The following is a 14,547-nucleotide window of genomic DNA, read 5'->3' as shown; positions in this document are numbered from 1 at the left end:
CTTTATTCATCCCCATAGGGAAATTGTTATGCAGTTAGTGTTACCATTTGTGGTGGACCCAAATGCAGGGACGCATGGTAAGGTGGTATCTAATCACAATATCAATGTAGAGAATTGGTCAAAACAACTAATTTGTAAAATAAAAAGCAAACCAAGATAAAACTGGGAAGTGATGGCGGTATGGATGGTGATATTGATAATGAAAAAAATGAAGGTTGAAAAATACAGATGACCCTAGGATCGGCCTAATTAGGGACAGGATTCTTGTGATTGGACACACATGTCCCAATTCCAAACCCATTAAGCGCCCACTAGTGAAAAGGGCCGCACCGGAACCCAACAGTTAGCGTTGTTTGTTTGCTAGTTACTTAAATCACCAGCCATCTAGCTAGCTACCTAGCTAGCTCATGCATCTCTGCTTTTTTAGTCTGTTTCGTATATAATGGAGCTGTATACTGTCATTCTTTTTTGGCCGTCGATGAATCTGATGGGGAAACTAATTTCCTATCATTTATTTTAAGTGAGAAGTGTCCCAATCATTCCCCTTCGTCTTCATCTCAGTTCTTGCTACGAGTCCTCGCTTCAACTCGTTACTCCCCCATCCCTTTCAGCTCCTTTTTCCCCCCGTCTTCCCTTCTTTGTCACGTTATCCTTGGTCTCCCCCCGCAGTTCCAGAAGCCACATGAGCACTATCCCCCCTTCCGCTTCGGGACGGTCCCGAACGGCAGCACGGAGCGCAACATCCGCAGCAACTACCCCGACATGCACACCCACATGATGAAGTACAACCAAAAGGGGGTGGAGGAGGCGCTCGACAGCCTCAAAACCGGGTATGCTTTTGCAGTTTTTCTTCACCACCCAAAAGATTTATTTATACCTCGCCCTCTTGCCACTCCACTTTTTCTTTTTAGTCGCGCATATTTCAGGAATGAGGTGGATTTATTTTTAGATTAAGAAAATCACTCGTAGGGCTTCATTTGGATTTCAAAGTGCTGTCTCTTTTTTTGGGGAGGGGTGGAGGAGTGGCCTACATTTGGGAGGGTAAAAATACAGATTGATACCACGGTCAGTTTACATGCAGGAAATAATCCGATTGCAAACGGGATATGTGACTCCATTTACAAAAGTCATCTGCGTTTTTAAAATGGGGCAGGCCAGAAGCATTGACTTACACTATATATGGATGGATACAACTGTGGTGTCCATTATATGTGGACGGTAGCATTTTTGCCATGGGGACAGAAAATGAAACAAATACTCGTACTTTGCGGCCTCATTGCGGGTTCAAAAGCATTCTGCGATCTATTATTCCCGATTGCATATTGCTTCGAGCATAGTGTGTTTTTGTTAGGCCTGGTGCCTCTTTTTTTGCTGTTCTGTCCTCCAAAACATGGACTGCACTTGTGCTGCTGCAATCCATTTTTCCCGATCGCATATTGCCGCAGGCGGGGACCGGAAGAGCGCACTTTTGTGGAGTCTACATTTTTTTTTCCGTTCTGTCCACCAAAACGTAAACTGCACTCGTGCTGTTGCAATCCATTGTTCCCCCATCACATTTTGATGCGAGCTGGGACCGGCAGGGTGTATATTAGTCAGGCCCGGTGGCTCTTTTTTTTGCTGTTCTGTACACTAAAAAGTGAACTGCACTCATGCTGCCACAATCCAACATTCCCCATCACATATTGCTGCAAGCGGGGACAGACGGAGCACACTTTTTGGATGCCATTACTTTGCCTAAAACCCATTGCACAACAATTCTGTATTACTGCATGCACGGACCGGCGTGGGAGTTGTGCCGTTCTTGCCCCCCTGTCGACTGTTGCTGAGAGCAGGGGCAGAGAGTGCAAATTGTCTGATGTGTGGTGGCTTTTTTCCGTTTTTTTTTAACCTAAAATGAACTGCACCGTTTTGGATGATGGTCAGTCCGTCATCTTTGTTTGGCTCTTGCAGACAGCAGGGGCAGAGAGTAAAAATTTGTGTCACAGGTGGTGGATTTTTTTCCTTTCTGTCCGCCTGAAATGAACTGCACTGTTTTAGGCCCAATCTATTGTCTCCATTTGACAATTGCAGATTGCAGGGGCAGAGAGTGCAAATTTGCGTGGTGGATGTTTTACCTTTAGTTTTGCCTAAAGTGAACTTTACTGTTTTGGGCACAATCCATTATCTCAGTTCGGCTATTTCAGAGTGCAGGGGAAACAAGTGCAAATTTTTGTCATGCGTGATGGCTTTTTTTCCCCCTTTCTTTCCACCTGAAATGAACTGCACTGTTTTGGACGCAATCTGTAGGCACCGTTTGACTATTGCAGTTTGCAGGGGCAGAGAGTGCAAATTTGCGTGGTGGATGTTTTTCCTTTAGTTTTGCCTAAAATGAACTTTACTGTTTTGAGCGCATTCCATTATTTCAGTTCGGCTATTTCAGAGTGCAGGGGAAAAGAGTGCAAATTCGTGTCATGCGTGATGGCTTTTTTTTCCCCTTTCTCTGCCTGAAATGAACTGCACTGTTTTGGGTGCGATCCATCACGTCCGTTTGACTACTGCAGAGTGCAGGGGCAGAGAGTGCAAATTTGCATGGTGGGTGTTTTTCCTTTCTTTCCTCCTAAACTTAACTGCGCCGTTTTGGCTGCGATCCATTATCTCCGTTTGACTCTTGCTGAATGCAGGGCAAGAGAATGCAAATTTGTGCCATTCGTGGTCGCTTTTTTTCCCGCTAAAATGAACTACACTCTTTTGACTGCGATCCGTTATCTCCGTTCGACTATTGCTGCAAGCAAGAGCTGGCAGAGCGCATGTTAACAATGTTGAGAGGCGGGGATACTGTATAGATTTTGCATGTCACGGGAGGTTTCGGTCCCCATTTATTGCGATAAAGAGGGATGACAGAAGTGTCACAGTCCGTTTCCAAAGCGATTGTTGCCTGCACATAGACGTACTCCGTGTCCCCCAAAGAATTCTGTGTGATTTTTCACGCACGCAGCAAACTGGACGCCTTCATCTACGACGCGGCCGTGCTCAACTACATGGCGGGGAAGGACGAAGGCTGCAAGCTGGTGACCATCGGTAGCGGCAAAGTCTTCGCTACGACCGGTTACGGCATCGCCCTGCAGAAGGACTCGCGATGGAAGCGGCTCATCGACCTGGCGCTGCTGCAGTTCCTGGGCGACGGTGCGGGAGCCGTCCAACCCCTGCCGTCCTTTTCTTTTTTCATCGAAAGTGGACGTTCATGTCACATTGATGACCAAAAAATTGGAGTTAACGCATTTGCTGCCCCTGACGGCCAAAGACGTCAAAAGATCAATTTAGGACGATTGCTTGTGGCGGCTAAAGGCTTCAAATATAACATCAGAGTCAACTTAAAGGGACACGGTGTAATATTTGACCATTAGATGTAAGGAGAAAGAATGCTATTTACGGAAACTCCAAGAGACCAAAAATAATCCTTTTTCTTTTTCCTTTTTGCCCAGCCTTTCCCCCCTTTTTTCTCTTTTTCTTTTTTTCCCTTTCTCTCTTTTCCTTTATTTCATTGTGTTTTTTGTTTCTTGTTTTTTTTTCCTTTTGTTTTTTTTCTTCTTTTTGTTTGTCTTTTTCTATTTTACCCTTTTTTTCCTCCTTTTTCTTATTGTAGATAGATAGTGCAAATGCCCACTGTAGCGTGTTATATAGAATAACTAAATAGTGCTACACAGAATACATATTGCAATAAGATTCGGTAATATGCAATGTAGGTGGTGTGGTTTACTGTGGGCTTTTACTCTGCCGGGTAGAGTTAAAGAGCCTCATGGCATGAGATAGAAAAGATCTCTTCAGTCTGTCCGTAGTACAAGACAGTGACAGCAGTCTGTCGCTGAAACTGCTCTTCTGTCTGGAGAAGTCTATGTACCCCCCTTCCATTTGTTTTGTTCCCCTCGTTTTCTCATTTTCTATTAATTTTTTTCCTTTTCTCTATTCATCATTTCCGCCCTTTTTCATTCGTTCCTTTTTTCTTTCTTTTCTCTTTTTTTTTTTTTGCTTAATTTTTTTCTTCTTTTTCTTTCTTCTTTTTCTTTCCCCCGTATTTTTTGTTTTCCGCAGAAACAAGATGACCAAAAAACATGTCAGCTCCCTTCGGGTGAATCAATTTTATGTAACATAAAAACATTTTTTTATTTTTCAATTTTTTTTAATGAATCGCGTCTGTTTTTTTAACCACTAAATAATACACATCGTCCCCCTCAGATGCACTCTACTTAACTCATTAACTGCCATAGCCGGTCAAAGACGTCATAGATCGTTTTGGACTGATTTCCGTTGACGGCTGATGACGTCAAACATCTACCATAAAAAACCTGAAAATAAAATCAATCATTTTCTTAATATTTGGACCCAACAATATTTATTATATAATAAAATAACTGTACACTTGATAGTGCCTGCTTTTTAAACTCTTTATACCAGTTCACTGCCGTTAACGGCTACAACAGCAAAGATTGATATGAAATGATCGCCACCAAAGACGTCAAACATTTTTTATTAATTATTATAAGTAAAGTCAATGACATATTTTTCAACAAAGAATTCATTCCTTTAAAGACTGGAAATATAAATACAATTTACCTCTGTTTTCATGATTTAAACTCATTTTAAGTTACTGCAGCTCTCAAGCTTGAACTCAAGTGGCTTTAAGGATTTAATTTTAACAACACAATTATCTCTAATGTTCTCAATTAAGGCATTGGAATATGTTCAATTTACCTTGATTACAACTACTCTCATAACAAAATTGGGCCAAAGTTTAGCATTGCCAAAGCTGCCTCAGTGCTATATTGTGTATGTTTAAGGTTAATATAAATATTTTAAATGCTTGTATAAGTAACCTGTATTCTTTTGTACTAAAAGATAAAGACATTTTAGAAAATAATATGCTTAATGAAGGGGCAGCCCGGCGGCACGGTGGTTAGAGCGTGTGCGGCACAGTTCTGAGGACATGGTTTCAAATCCAGTTACCGACCTTCCTGTGCGGAGTTTGCATGTTCTCCCGTGCTAGCGTGGGTTTCCTCCGGGCACTCCTGTTTCCTCCCACATTCCAAAAACATGCGTTTTAGGTTAATTGGCTGGTCAAAATTGTCCCTAGGTGTGAATGAGCGAGCAAATTGTCTGTCCCTGTGTGCCCTGCGATTGGCTGGCAACCAGTTCAGGGTGTCCCCTGCCCACTACCCGAAGATGGCTGGGATGACTGAGGATAAGCGGTGCAGATAATGGATAAATGGATGCTTAATGAAGATAAATAAAGTGAAGTTTAACTTACTTGTGGAAGATAGGCTTCAATAGATAGGCAACTTCCTCCTCCGTGGTAAAAAGTGGACAAAAAAAGCGATCCAACCATTTTCTCAACCGCATCAATCTTTCTTATTCCACTTTTATTACAAAAGAAACTGCTCGCCTCTTCTTTACACTTTACACCAGCCATATCAAATGGATGCATAAGATCCATTCATCCATCCATTCATTATCTGCACCGCTTACCCTCAGTAGGGTTGCGGGGGGACTGGAGCCCATCCCAGCTATCTTCGGCAGTGGGCAGGGGACACCCCGAACTGGTTACCAGCCAGTCGAAGGGCACACAGGGTCAGACATCTCCCTCGTTCATGCTCACCTAAGGACAATTTAAACTAGCCAATTAACCTGAAATGCATGTTCTTTGGAATGTGAGAGGAAACCGGAGTGCCTGGAGGAAACCCACACAAGCACGGGGAGAACATGCAAACTCCACACAGGAGGTTCGATCTTGTGACCTCAGAGCGCGCTGGATATACGGTATAGAATGTTTACACACGAACTCCGAAGTGGATTTCTTCTTCTGGGTGGATGTTGGGTGACCTCTCACAGTGCCACCACACGCGGGTAGCGGCGGAAAGAAGCACTACAGTGGTCGTAAGTAGGGGAGCATCTGTATCTCGTCTTTTTTTTTTTTTTGTCTTCAGAGAATTGACACACAGAATGGGTTGAAACAGCAATAGTAGAGAACAGCCATCCCTTTTCTCTTGGCCTTGTTCAATACAGAAGAAAGTCAACAGACACTCAATCTTTATTTTAGCATGCGGGAGAAAAGGCATCGTGCGCTTACACTCTTCTGATAATGTTTTCTGGAATTTTTTTGACAAAATTCGAAGCTCCACCCTTTAGTAAGGAATCTCCTAATACGGATCACGTTCTTGTGACACCCAGAAATAATCCCAAAACAACAAAGCTTACAGGGATGTACTACTAAATGAGTAAATTTATGAAAACTATAGAAGATGGTTGACATTGTTTATCATTGATTATAAACGAAAAAATGGTTATATATTCATGATCAATAATATCAAATAAAGTTATAAAAATCAAGTTTTGGCCATCCAACGTACACTTAGAAATCCTCTCGTAACAGACGCATTGTAATTCAAACTCCAAATATTTAATGTATACATCGCGCCTCCTCAGTCGAACCGCATAAAAAGGGAAGATATAAATGCCAGCAATAGCGCAATTTCTATGCATTGGTTTGTTTTGCGGGATAGCGGCATTCTCTGGAAAAAACGAAATCCTCTGGAATGGCGTGCGTGTGTGTGATTATCTACAAACGCACTCATACACGCACGACTCGTGTACGTCGACGTAAACAAACCGTGAAAATTGTCGGTATGGAGTTAATATTCCTTTTCCACCAAGACATATCCATAAACGTTTTCTTTTGTGATTTCAATTCTGCTATAATGATGCGTATGGACAATTTTTTCCATTCCAGGTGACACCCAACGCCTGGAGACGGTTTGGCTCTCCGGTATCTGTCAGAACGAGAAGAACGAGGTGATGAGCAGCAAGCTGGACATTGACAACATGGCGGGCGTCTTTTACATGCTGCTGGTGGCCATGGGTCTAAGTCTGCTGGTTTTTGCGTGGGAGCACTTGCTTTACTGGAAGTTGCGCCATTCGCTGCACAAGTCCCACAAGCTGGACTTCTTGTTGGCCATTAGTCGGGTAAGCCCCGCCTTGTTAGTGGTTATAGAACATTTGTTTGATGAAAGGAATGGAAGTCCTTGAGTACAAGTTGGGTTCAAGTCTTCAGGTTCTTAGTCAAGTCTTGTCTTTGAGCCACAAATCTAACTTAATTGTAAATCTTTTGGTTGTCTCCAAGTGCTTGAACCAGAGGTCCAAGTAAAGTAGAAAAGTTCTCGTTACTAATGTCCAAGTTAGTTCTCAAGTCTTTAATCCACAAGTCCAAACTGTGTCCAGGCCTTGAGGTTCCGAGTCATTTCAGAAGTATTTTAGCCACGAATCCATGGTTTTAAGTCAGGTGTTTGTAGCAGAAGTCCAAGTGAAATTCAAATATTCTGGTTCCAGGCCCAAGTGAGTTCTCAAATCAATGATCAACAAATCCAAACTATGTCCACGTCTTAAGGTTTCAAGTCAAGTCAGAATGCTTTGAGCTACGAGTTCAAGTCTTTAAGTTTTAAGTCAAGTCTTTAGTCTATGAGCCACAAATTCAAGTTAAGTCTAGGGGTTCCAACAAAAGGTCCTAGTTCTGGTGATCAAGGATTCAGTTAGGTCTGACGTCCTTAATCTACAAGTCTAAACTGTTTCCAAGTCTTCAGGTTCCATGTCAAGTCAAAAGTCTTTAGACGCAAATCAAATTTTGGTTTTTTGGTTCTGAGTCAATGTTTAAACTATTCAACTTCAAATGTTCTGTTTCTTTAAGTTCTTAAGACCTTTACACACAAGTCCAAACTGTTAATGTTACATTCATTGCAACCTGGTCAACCTTTTTGTTTTATATTATACTTATATTAATTTATATTTTATTTGTATTTTTATTGTCTGTTGATGCAACACCCATTGCAGCCTAGTCATCCTGTAATGGGGATTACCTCACTTGCGGTCCTTTCTCAAGGTTTCTTCAATTTCTTCATGCTGAGGTTTTTGAGTTTTTCCTTGCCCTCATGTAGGTTTTAGGTCAGATGGTGTGATAATAGTCTGTAGTTTGCAATAATCTGTGGTCTGTGCCGCTCTTTGAGACTCCTTGTGATTAAGGGCTATACAAATAAACATGACTTGATTCAAGTCTTCTACTGACAAGTGACAGTCAATTCACAGTAGTTACATTCGAAATCAGGAGTCTTTGTCTAGTCTTTAGGGGACAACTTCAAATGGTGTTGCAAGGACCCCCAAAATAGCAAGTTTTTATTAGAGTTTGTTTTTTTCTTTTAGGGTATCTACAGTTGCTTCAAGGGTGTAGAGGACCACGGACGTTCCTCTGGTCTGGCCAAACCCGACCTGACATCCAACTACGCTCAAGCCAACATGCTGAAGATGCTACGCACAGCCAAAGACTTGGTTTCAACCGCTAATGTGGAGAGCTCCCTGGAGAATGCCACCAAAACCATCGAGCACTTCAGCCGGCATGGTTTGCCTGTGCGCATGCCCAATGTCGCTGGCGAGATGGTTCCCGGGGGTTTTGCCTATGTGATGGAAAACCACGCCTCGTTCCCACAGCAGTCCGTCTCCCCGCAGAGATGCCTAAGCAGACCCACACCGCTCCGATACACCCTGCCGACCCACTCTACTTCTTGTCTGTATGAGCGCCCTCTTCCTGTGTCCAGTCTTAGCAGCCCCCACCTGGCGGTCAATGAAACGCTGCCCCATCAGCATCCTCTCCAATACCAAACCACAGGGAGACTCTATGTGGACAGCCATCCTAACTCAAGGTTCATCTCATACACTGACCTCCAGCTGCCAGACATCTACACCTCCCATCCTGTCCACCTGCCCCAAAACCAGAAGGATGGTGTCCACCAGAGGAAACGCAGGTCCCAGAGCTTCCAGTGTGGGGATGGCGAAGCAGAAAGGAGGAAATACAGGGATCATAATGAAAATAAAATCTGCCTCGGCAAGCTGAAATCCAACAAGGGCAGTCAAATCTCTGCGCCTAGCATGGAGAGCGTCTATTCAGTGGAGGGGACATGTCCTCCGGTGGAGAACTACAGATCCTGGCCTCCAGAAGACCTCATGCTGAGGGGAAGACGTAGGCGCCGTCGCCCCTCGTTCCTGAAAGCAACATGGGGCAGCGAGCAGATCCAACAGCTGAATGAGTCCCAGTCATCCCTTTCGAGCCAGTCACCCTCTACGCTTCCTGATCTATTCCCTTGCGTTCTCACGCCAACCATAAAGGCCCACAACCCAGTCCAGCTCCAGAACAACCTGTTCCTCCCACGGAATCAGGCCTACCTCCACATCAGGGGAGATCACAGGAGGCCTGCTAGCCGCAAAGGCCAACGGCTCAAGTACTCTCATTCAACCCATCTACCGACATATGGTGAAGCAGTGCGGTGTGGTGCCGGTTTAGGACGAGGGATGGTACGGAGAGCTACCAGTCTGCTCAGCAGACAATACACCAACTACCTGAACTCCCACCCTGGGCTTCCTCTCTACCATTCCCCCCTCGACCTGCAAAACCACAAGCAGGCCACAGGCAGTCACCGGGGCCCAAGCCCCGTATGCCCAATGCTAGTCTGTGGTGGGGGCCGATGTAGTGGTCAACGAGCCGTGCTGTACCAGGATAGTGTCTATGGCGCATATGGGATCCATAAGACCTGCCCAAGTGGTTTGGAGAAACAAGGAAGTCAGGTAAGTGTTAGCCAGGCAGCAGGCAGTCCCTTCGTCTTTCAGCCGTGGAAGCGGGTTTCCAGTTTGGAGTCCGAGGTGTGAAGCGTTGTCCGCCGAGGAGATTTTACAACTGATCACTGTGGAAGATTTTGGATAATCTGCTGTTTTGAAGACCTCTAGAATAATTGGATCTATTGCTTGTGCATTGCATTGTCCGTGGTGGAAGTATAACTGGAATCGTCGTGCCGTGATGTTCGTGGTGTACATATTCGACTGTGGACGAGATTCAAACTCCTCGTTTCCAGCTGTGAGGAGATAGCAACGGGTATTAAAGGATCAAATCTTTCCAAACTGTCACCGAAAACAAAATGAAACACAAAGCTGCCAACGTAGCGTCGCGTCATGAAAGAGTTGGGATACTTTTGACAGGGCGGCGTTCGGCTCGGATGACATAATCAGTTTAAGACATCTGCAAACAGATCAGGTAACGTCTTCAAAGTAGCTATTTTTATAACGTACGACCGTAGCTTATTATCGCCAGGGAAGAAAAATCACAATGTTCTTTGAGTTTTGTTTGAGCTTATCATTTTACATTTTGGTGGAGTTGTCTGTTGGCAGGATTAAGCAAAAACTATATAATTGATTTTTAGTTGTTTCAAGTACAAAGCCAGTAATCACATTGCTCAGCATTCATTTTTGTTTTTTATCTCCCAAGCTAAAGAATGAGGAGTCTTTAAAAAAGACACTGCTAACTCAACACTCTTCAGTAAACCCCGGGATACAACATTAATCCATTTAGAGATGGGAAGGGGAAAGTGATATTACTGGATAGCCAGGGATGGAAACCAATAATAACTAGCTAATGTGTTCAGGACCCCCACTACCCCAGTTAAAACATTAAGTTACAAAATGGTGTATAGTAAGGAATAAGTTTGTGATCAATTTTACTTGAGCTGGTACAGTGGAGTTTATGGGTAGATGCAAAGGGGGAGGAGATGACAGAATGAAACTTATTTTAAAAATTCCCCCTTGCAAGAATTGCTATGCCCTTGGGACATTTTCTTGCTTTATTCACCTCCTCGATCTTAAAAATAGTCCAGATTGTTGGTTGGTTACGGCCATGCAATGACGTGGGTGCCTTGTTTGTAAACTTAGTTGTATTGGTCATGCTTTTTCTTCTTCTTCTGGCTTCACTCCTAGCAATGGGACCCGTAATGATTGAATACAGAACAGGAAAATACAGTGCATCGCCGACTCACAAAGTCTTTATGGAGCACTTGATATTCTGAACAAAATAGAGACAAAAGCATAATGGGAGGTATATTTGCATGTCAGCATTTTCATCACACAAGCCAATAGTAGACCAGCATTTTATATGATATCAACAAAAAGCAGAAAGGCATCTTAGAGACGTAACTCTACCCAATCACGGAAACCACAAAATTTGGTATTGTTGATGTCGTAGCGAGGGTCTGAAAAACATCTTATTGCACTTTGTATAGTAAAAACATCATTAAGGGGGGAGGGGCGCAGTTTCTATTACTACTGTATTTTGTCCAAATGAAATATTGCATCATAAATCCTGCTAACAGGCAAACATTATACAAGATCCAGTCACGGTTTGACTTTTTTTCCGATTTTGATCGTGTCGCCGGTTCGCTAGCGAACAACCTTATCAATGCGTGTAGCCGCTAAGGTCTTCGATATTTCCCTCAGGAGTTGACAGAGACCAAAATACGAAAAAACGAAAGAGACAGCAATCTAAGTTGAAGGCATCTTGAGACCGACCGAACTTAGCTAACGTTTCGCTAACTGTTGTAACACGATGTAGCTCTACTGCCAAGATGCCATTGGAGCGAATTCAAAAAGAAGGTGTGTGAACGCAGTCCACATGAACACAAACTGGATGTTTTCTGGACCGAACTGACCAGCACCAGGTGTCTTATTTATTCATGGGCTCTTCACTGGCTCCTCTCGGGGGCCCCGATACAGCACAGAGAACACACAAGGGCCTCAATACTTCCAATATGTACTCCATAATATGATATCGTTAGGAAAAAAACTGTTATTTGTGTGTCATTCATGTTATCTAAGAATTTATAGTCACTCACAGATTTTCTTATAATATTTTCAACACTTTATGTCAAGCAAGCATATTTGTTACTCTTGTGCTAACGCGCTCCGTTTTCTGATTAGTGTCGCTCTCTCTTTTCCACTCTTTTGTATTCCCTCGCCGTCCTTGCTCCCCGCCGCCACTTCTAATTGCTTACTGATCAATTTTTAAATGAGGTGATTGAACGCTATTATGGTATCTATATTACCTGTCGCCCTCAACCTGTAATAAATCACTTAGAGCAATTAAAGAGCCTTTTTTGGATGACTGCTAATGAGTGTCTATTTTGTAAACAGATCTTTACAGATTGAGTTACAATGACGCGGTTTAAAGGTGTTTTGACGATTGTGTCTTTCATTTGGTAAATCAAATTCAGTTCAGGATGCAGGTTTTATAGATTCTCCATATAGGGTCTCCAACTGCCGGCCCGCAGGTTGTGGTTCCACAATAAAAGCCAAAGAGCAGTCGGGGCCAGAGTTGGATTTTAATTGTGTGGACATGGATCTACCCCAGGACTAGGGATAGAAAAGAGTCCAAGGTAAGGGCTGTGGTACCACGACAAAAGCCTGGCTGTTTCGACCAGGGTCTACCCCTGGACTGCAGATGGAAAACAGACTAAGTCAGGGATTGTGGTACCATACTAAAAAACTAAAAGCAGTCAAGACTGTAGTACAGTGTGGACCAGAATATACCCCGTGAATGCAGATGGTACAAGGTAAGCGTTTCGGTGCCACAACAAAAGCCAGAAAACAATCAGTGCCGGAGTTGGATTTTGGCTGTTTGGAGCAGTAGCTATCCCAGGACTGCAAATGAAAATGAGTCCAACGAGACGGTTGTGGTACCACATCAAAAGCCAGAAAGAAGTAAGCTCTAGAGTTGGATGTAGGCTGTGTAGACCTGGATCTACCCCTCAACTTTGGATTCAAGAATCCAAGGTAAGGATTTTGCTTTCAGGTTTAGAAGTTGAAGTAGGTTAGCTATAACATTAGGGTAAGGAACAAAACGAAGCTTAAATATTCACACTTTCAGGTTGAGTTTAGGTCTACTGTTAGATGTCTGTGTGAAAATATGTAGGTTTAAAGTATGGTTTTTGGCATGTGGGTTGGGATTTCAAAGTGTGTATAACTTGTGTGTCCATGTGTGTGTGTTAACTTCCGTCTCGTCTCCCAATCTGACACGATTGGATCTGCCGGCTGGCAGGAACGTTAATTACTCGGCAGATCTTCAGGCACAATTCCGCCACAATCGTTTCCATCTTGCTGGCGCCCGGGCTATTCAGGCGGCTCTGGAAACCGGCACCTCTTCTGATTCAAACCAAATTTCAAAAGGGGAAGAAATGTAATCAAATAAGCAGAACAATAAAGGTATCTAGAGAAATCCGCCATGTGTAAAATGGATAGAAAAAAGGCTTTGGAAGGGGATTGTGTCCCTCAGGGAGTTTAAGAGAGGCTAAGTGACTTATTGAGACGGATTGTATCCAACTAACAAATCAGTCTTTTGTTTTCGTATGAATAACATCACAACCTCCTCCCTTTGGCGTCCATCAATTCGAAATATTCAGCAGGAAGTAAAGGTGACTCGGATTTTTCATTTCGCCGCCACGTCACAATCTCCATTACCTCGCACCCTGCAATCTCCAGATGCACCCCCTTTCCGACGAGTGTCTGTCGAGCAATTTCGTCCTGCAAAAACCAGGTGCCACCTTCCCTCCGGGGCGATCCATCATCGGATGGATACCCAAAGGGGCAACACTAAAACTCAAGGAATTAAACCTCCAAGGCTAGTTGGGTAGAAATAGGTAGCAGGTGTGAATATGGAGTGCCACACACACACCTCAACAACGCTGGGCATACTATGTCTGTTTCTTTTTGGGCCCACTTTCGCAGCTGCAACATTAGCGACGCTCTTTGGGATTAGCTGCCAACAGAACAACCTCACACTTATCTTAAAACGTCACTTCACAGGATGTCAACGGACAACAACGTAGTTTTCCTGGAAAACATGTCATGTTACAAGTCAAGTCATGTGATTTATATAGCCCTTTATCACAAGGAGTCTCAAAGGGCTGCACAGACCACAGATTATTGCAAACTGCAGACTACACCATCCCCTGATCTAAAACCTACATGAGGGCAAAGAAAAATTCCGAACCTCCACATGGGTCAAACGAAGAAACCTTGAGAAGGGACAGCACACAAATCTGCCCGACTAAACTGTGGAAATTTGGAGGCCTGCCTCACTGAGATAAAGTGATGGTTGTCACTCAACTTCTTGCGCCTCAATCTAAAAAGACTGAAATGTTGGTTATTGGTCTGTTCTCAAATACTGCTCTGAATATTGACAAATGTGATATCCCCCAGAGTGACTCAGTCAAAAATTTAGGTTTCACATTTTACCCCAATCTGTCCTTCTAAACACAAGTTAAGAATACTACTAGAACTGGTATCCCAGTCTGATGCGTTTGTTACCTCCAGTCTCGATTACTGTAATGTACTACTCTCCAGTCTCCCAAAGTCCAAAATCAAGAGCCTGCAGCTAGTATAAAATGCTGCAGCGAGGCTTTTAACTAAGACAAGAAAGTTTGATCACATTACCCCGATTTTAGCTAACCTGCATTGGCTCCCTGTTAGCTTAAGATGTGATTTTAAGGTTCTGTTGGTAGTATACAAAATCATGCATGGACTTGCTCCCTCATATCTTTCGGATTTAATTCCCCCCCTATGTTCCGGTCCGGAGCCTTTGCTCTAAAAATGCTGGTCCACTAGTGATCCCAAGAGCCAAGAAGAGATCCGCAGTTTTGAAAGTGTTGTCCTTTCAGG

The 14,547-nt window shown here is 43.5% G+C and overlaps 1 protein-coding gene across 2 annotated transcripts in view; it reads left to right on the top strand.

Moving 5' to 3' along the window:
• LOC148347364 (glutamate receptor ionotropic, NMDA 2C-like) overlaps window positions 1-11,059 on the top strand; it is a 55,958-nt gene extending 44,899 nt beyond the window's left edge. For both annotated transcript variants that reach the window (XM_088323576.1, XM_088323575.1), the window contains exons 13-16: window positions 670-830; window positions 2,975-3,162; window positions 6,761-6,993; window positions 8,221-11,059. In XM_088323576.1, coding sequence (XP_088179702.1) covers window positions 670-830; window positions 2,975-3,162; window positions 6,761-6,993; window positions 8,221-9,717 — 2,079 coding nt within the window. In that variant the 3' untranslated portion in view covers window positions 9,718-11,059. The remainder of the gene's footprint in view (window positions 1-669; window positions 831-2,974; window positions 3,163-6,760; window positions 6,994-8,220) is intronic.
• Window positions 11,060-14,547: the final 3,488 nt, after the last annotated feature.

The sequence above is a fragment of the Urocampus carinirostris genome, chromosome 19 (assembly GCF_059441175.1).
Source record: "Urocampus carinirostris isolate Australia breed hairy pipefish chromosome 19, RoL_Ucar_1.0, whole genome shotgun sequence".
NCBI lineage: Eukaryota > Metazoa > Chordata > Actinopteri > Syngnathiformes > Syngnathidae > Urocampus > Urocampus carinirostris.
Note: the sequence above shows the minus strand (reverse complement) of the source record. Positions and strands in the feature narration are given on the sequence as shown.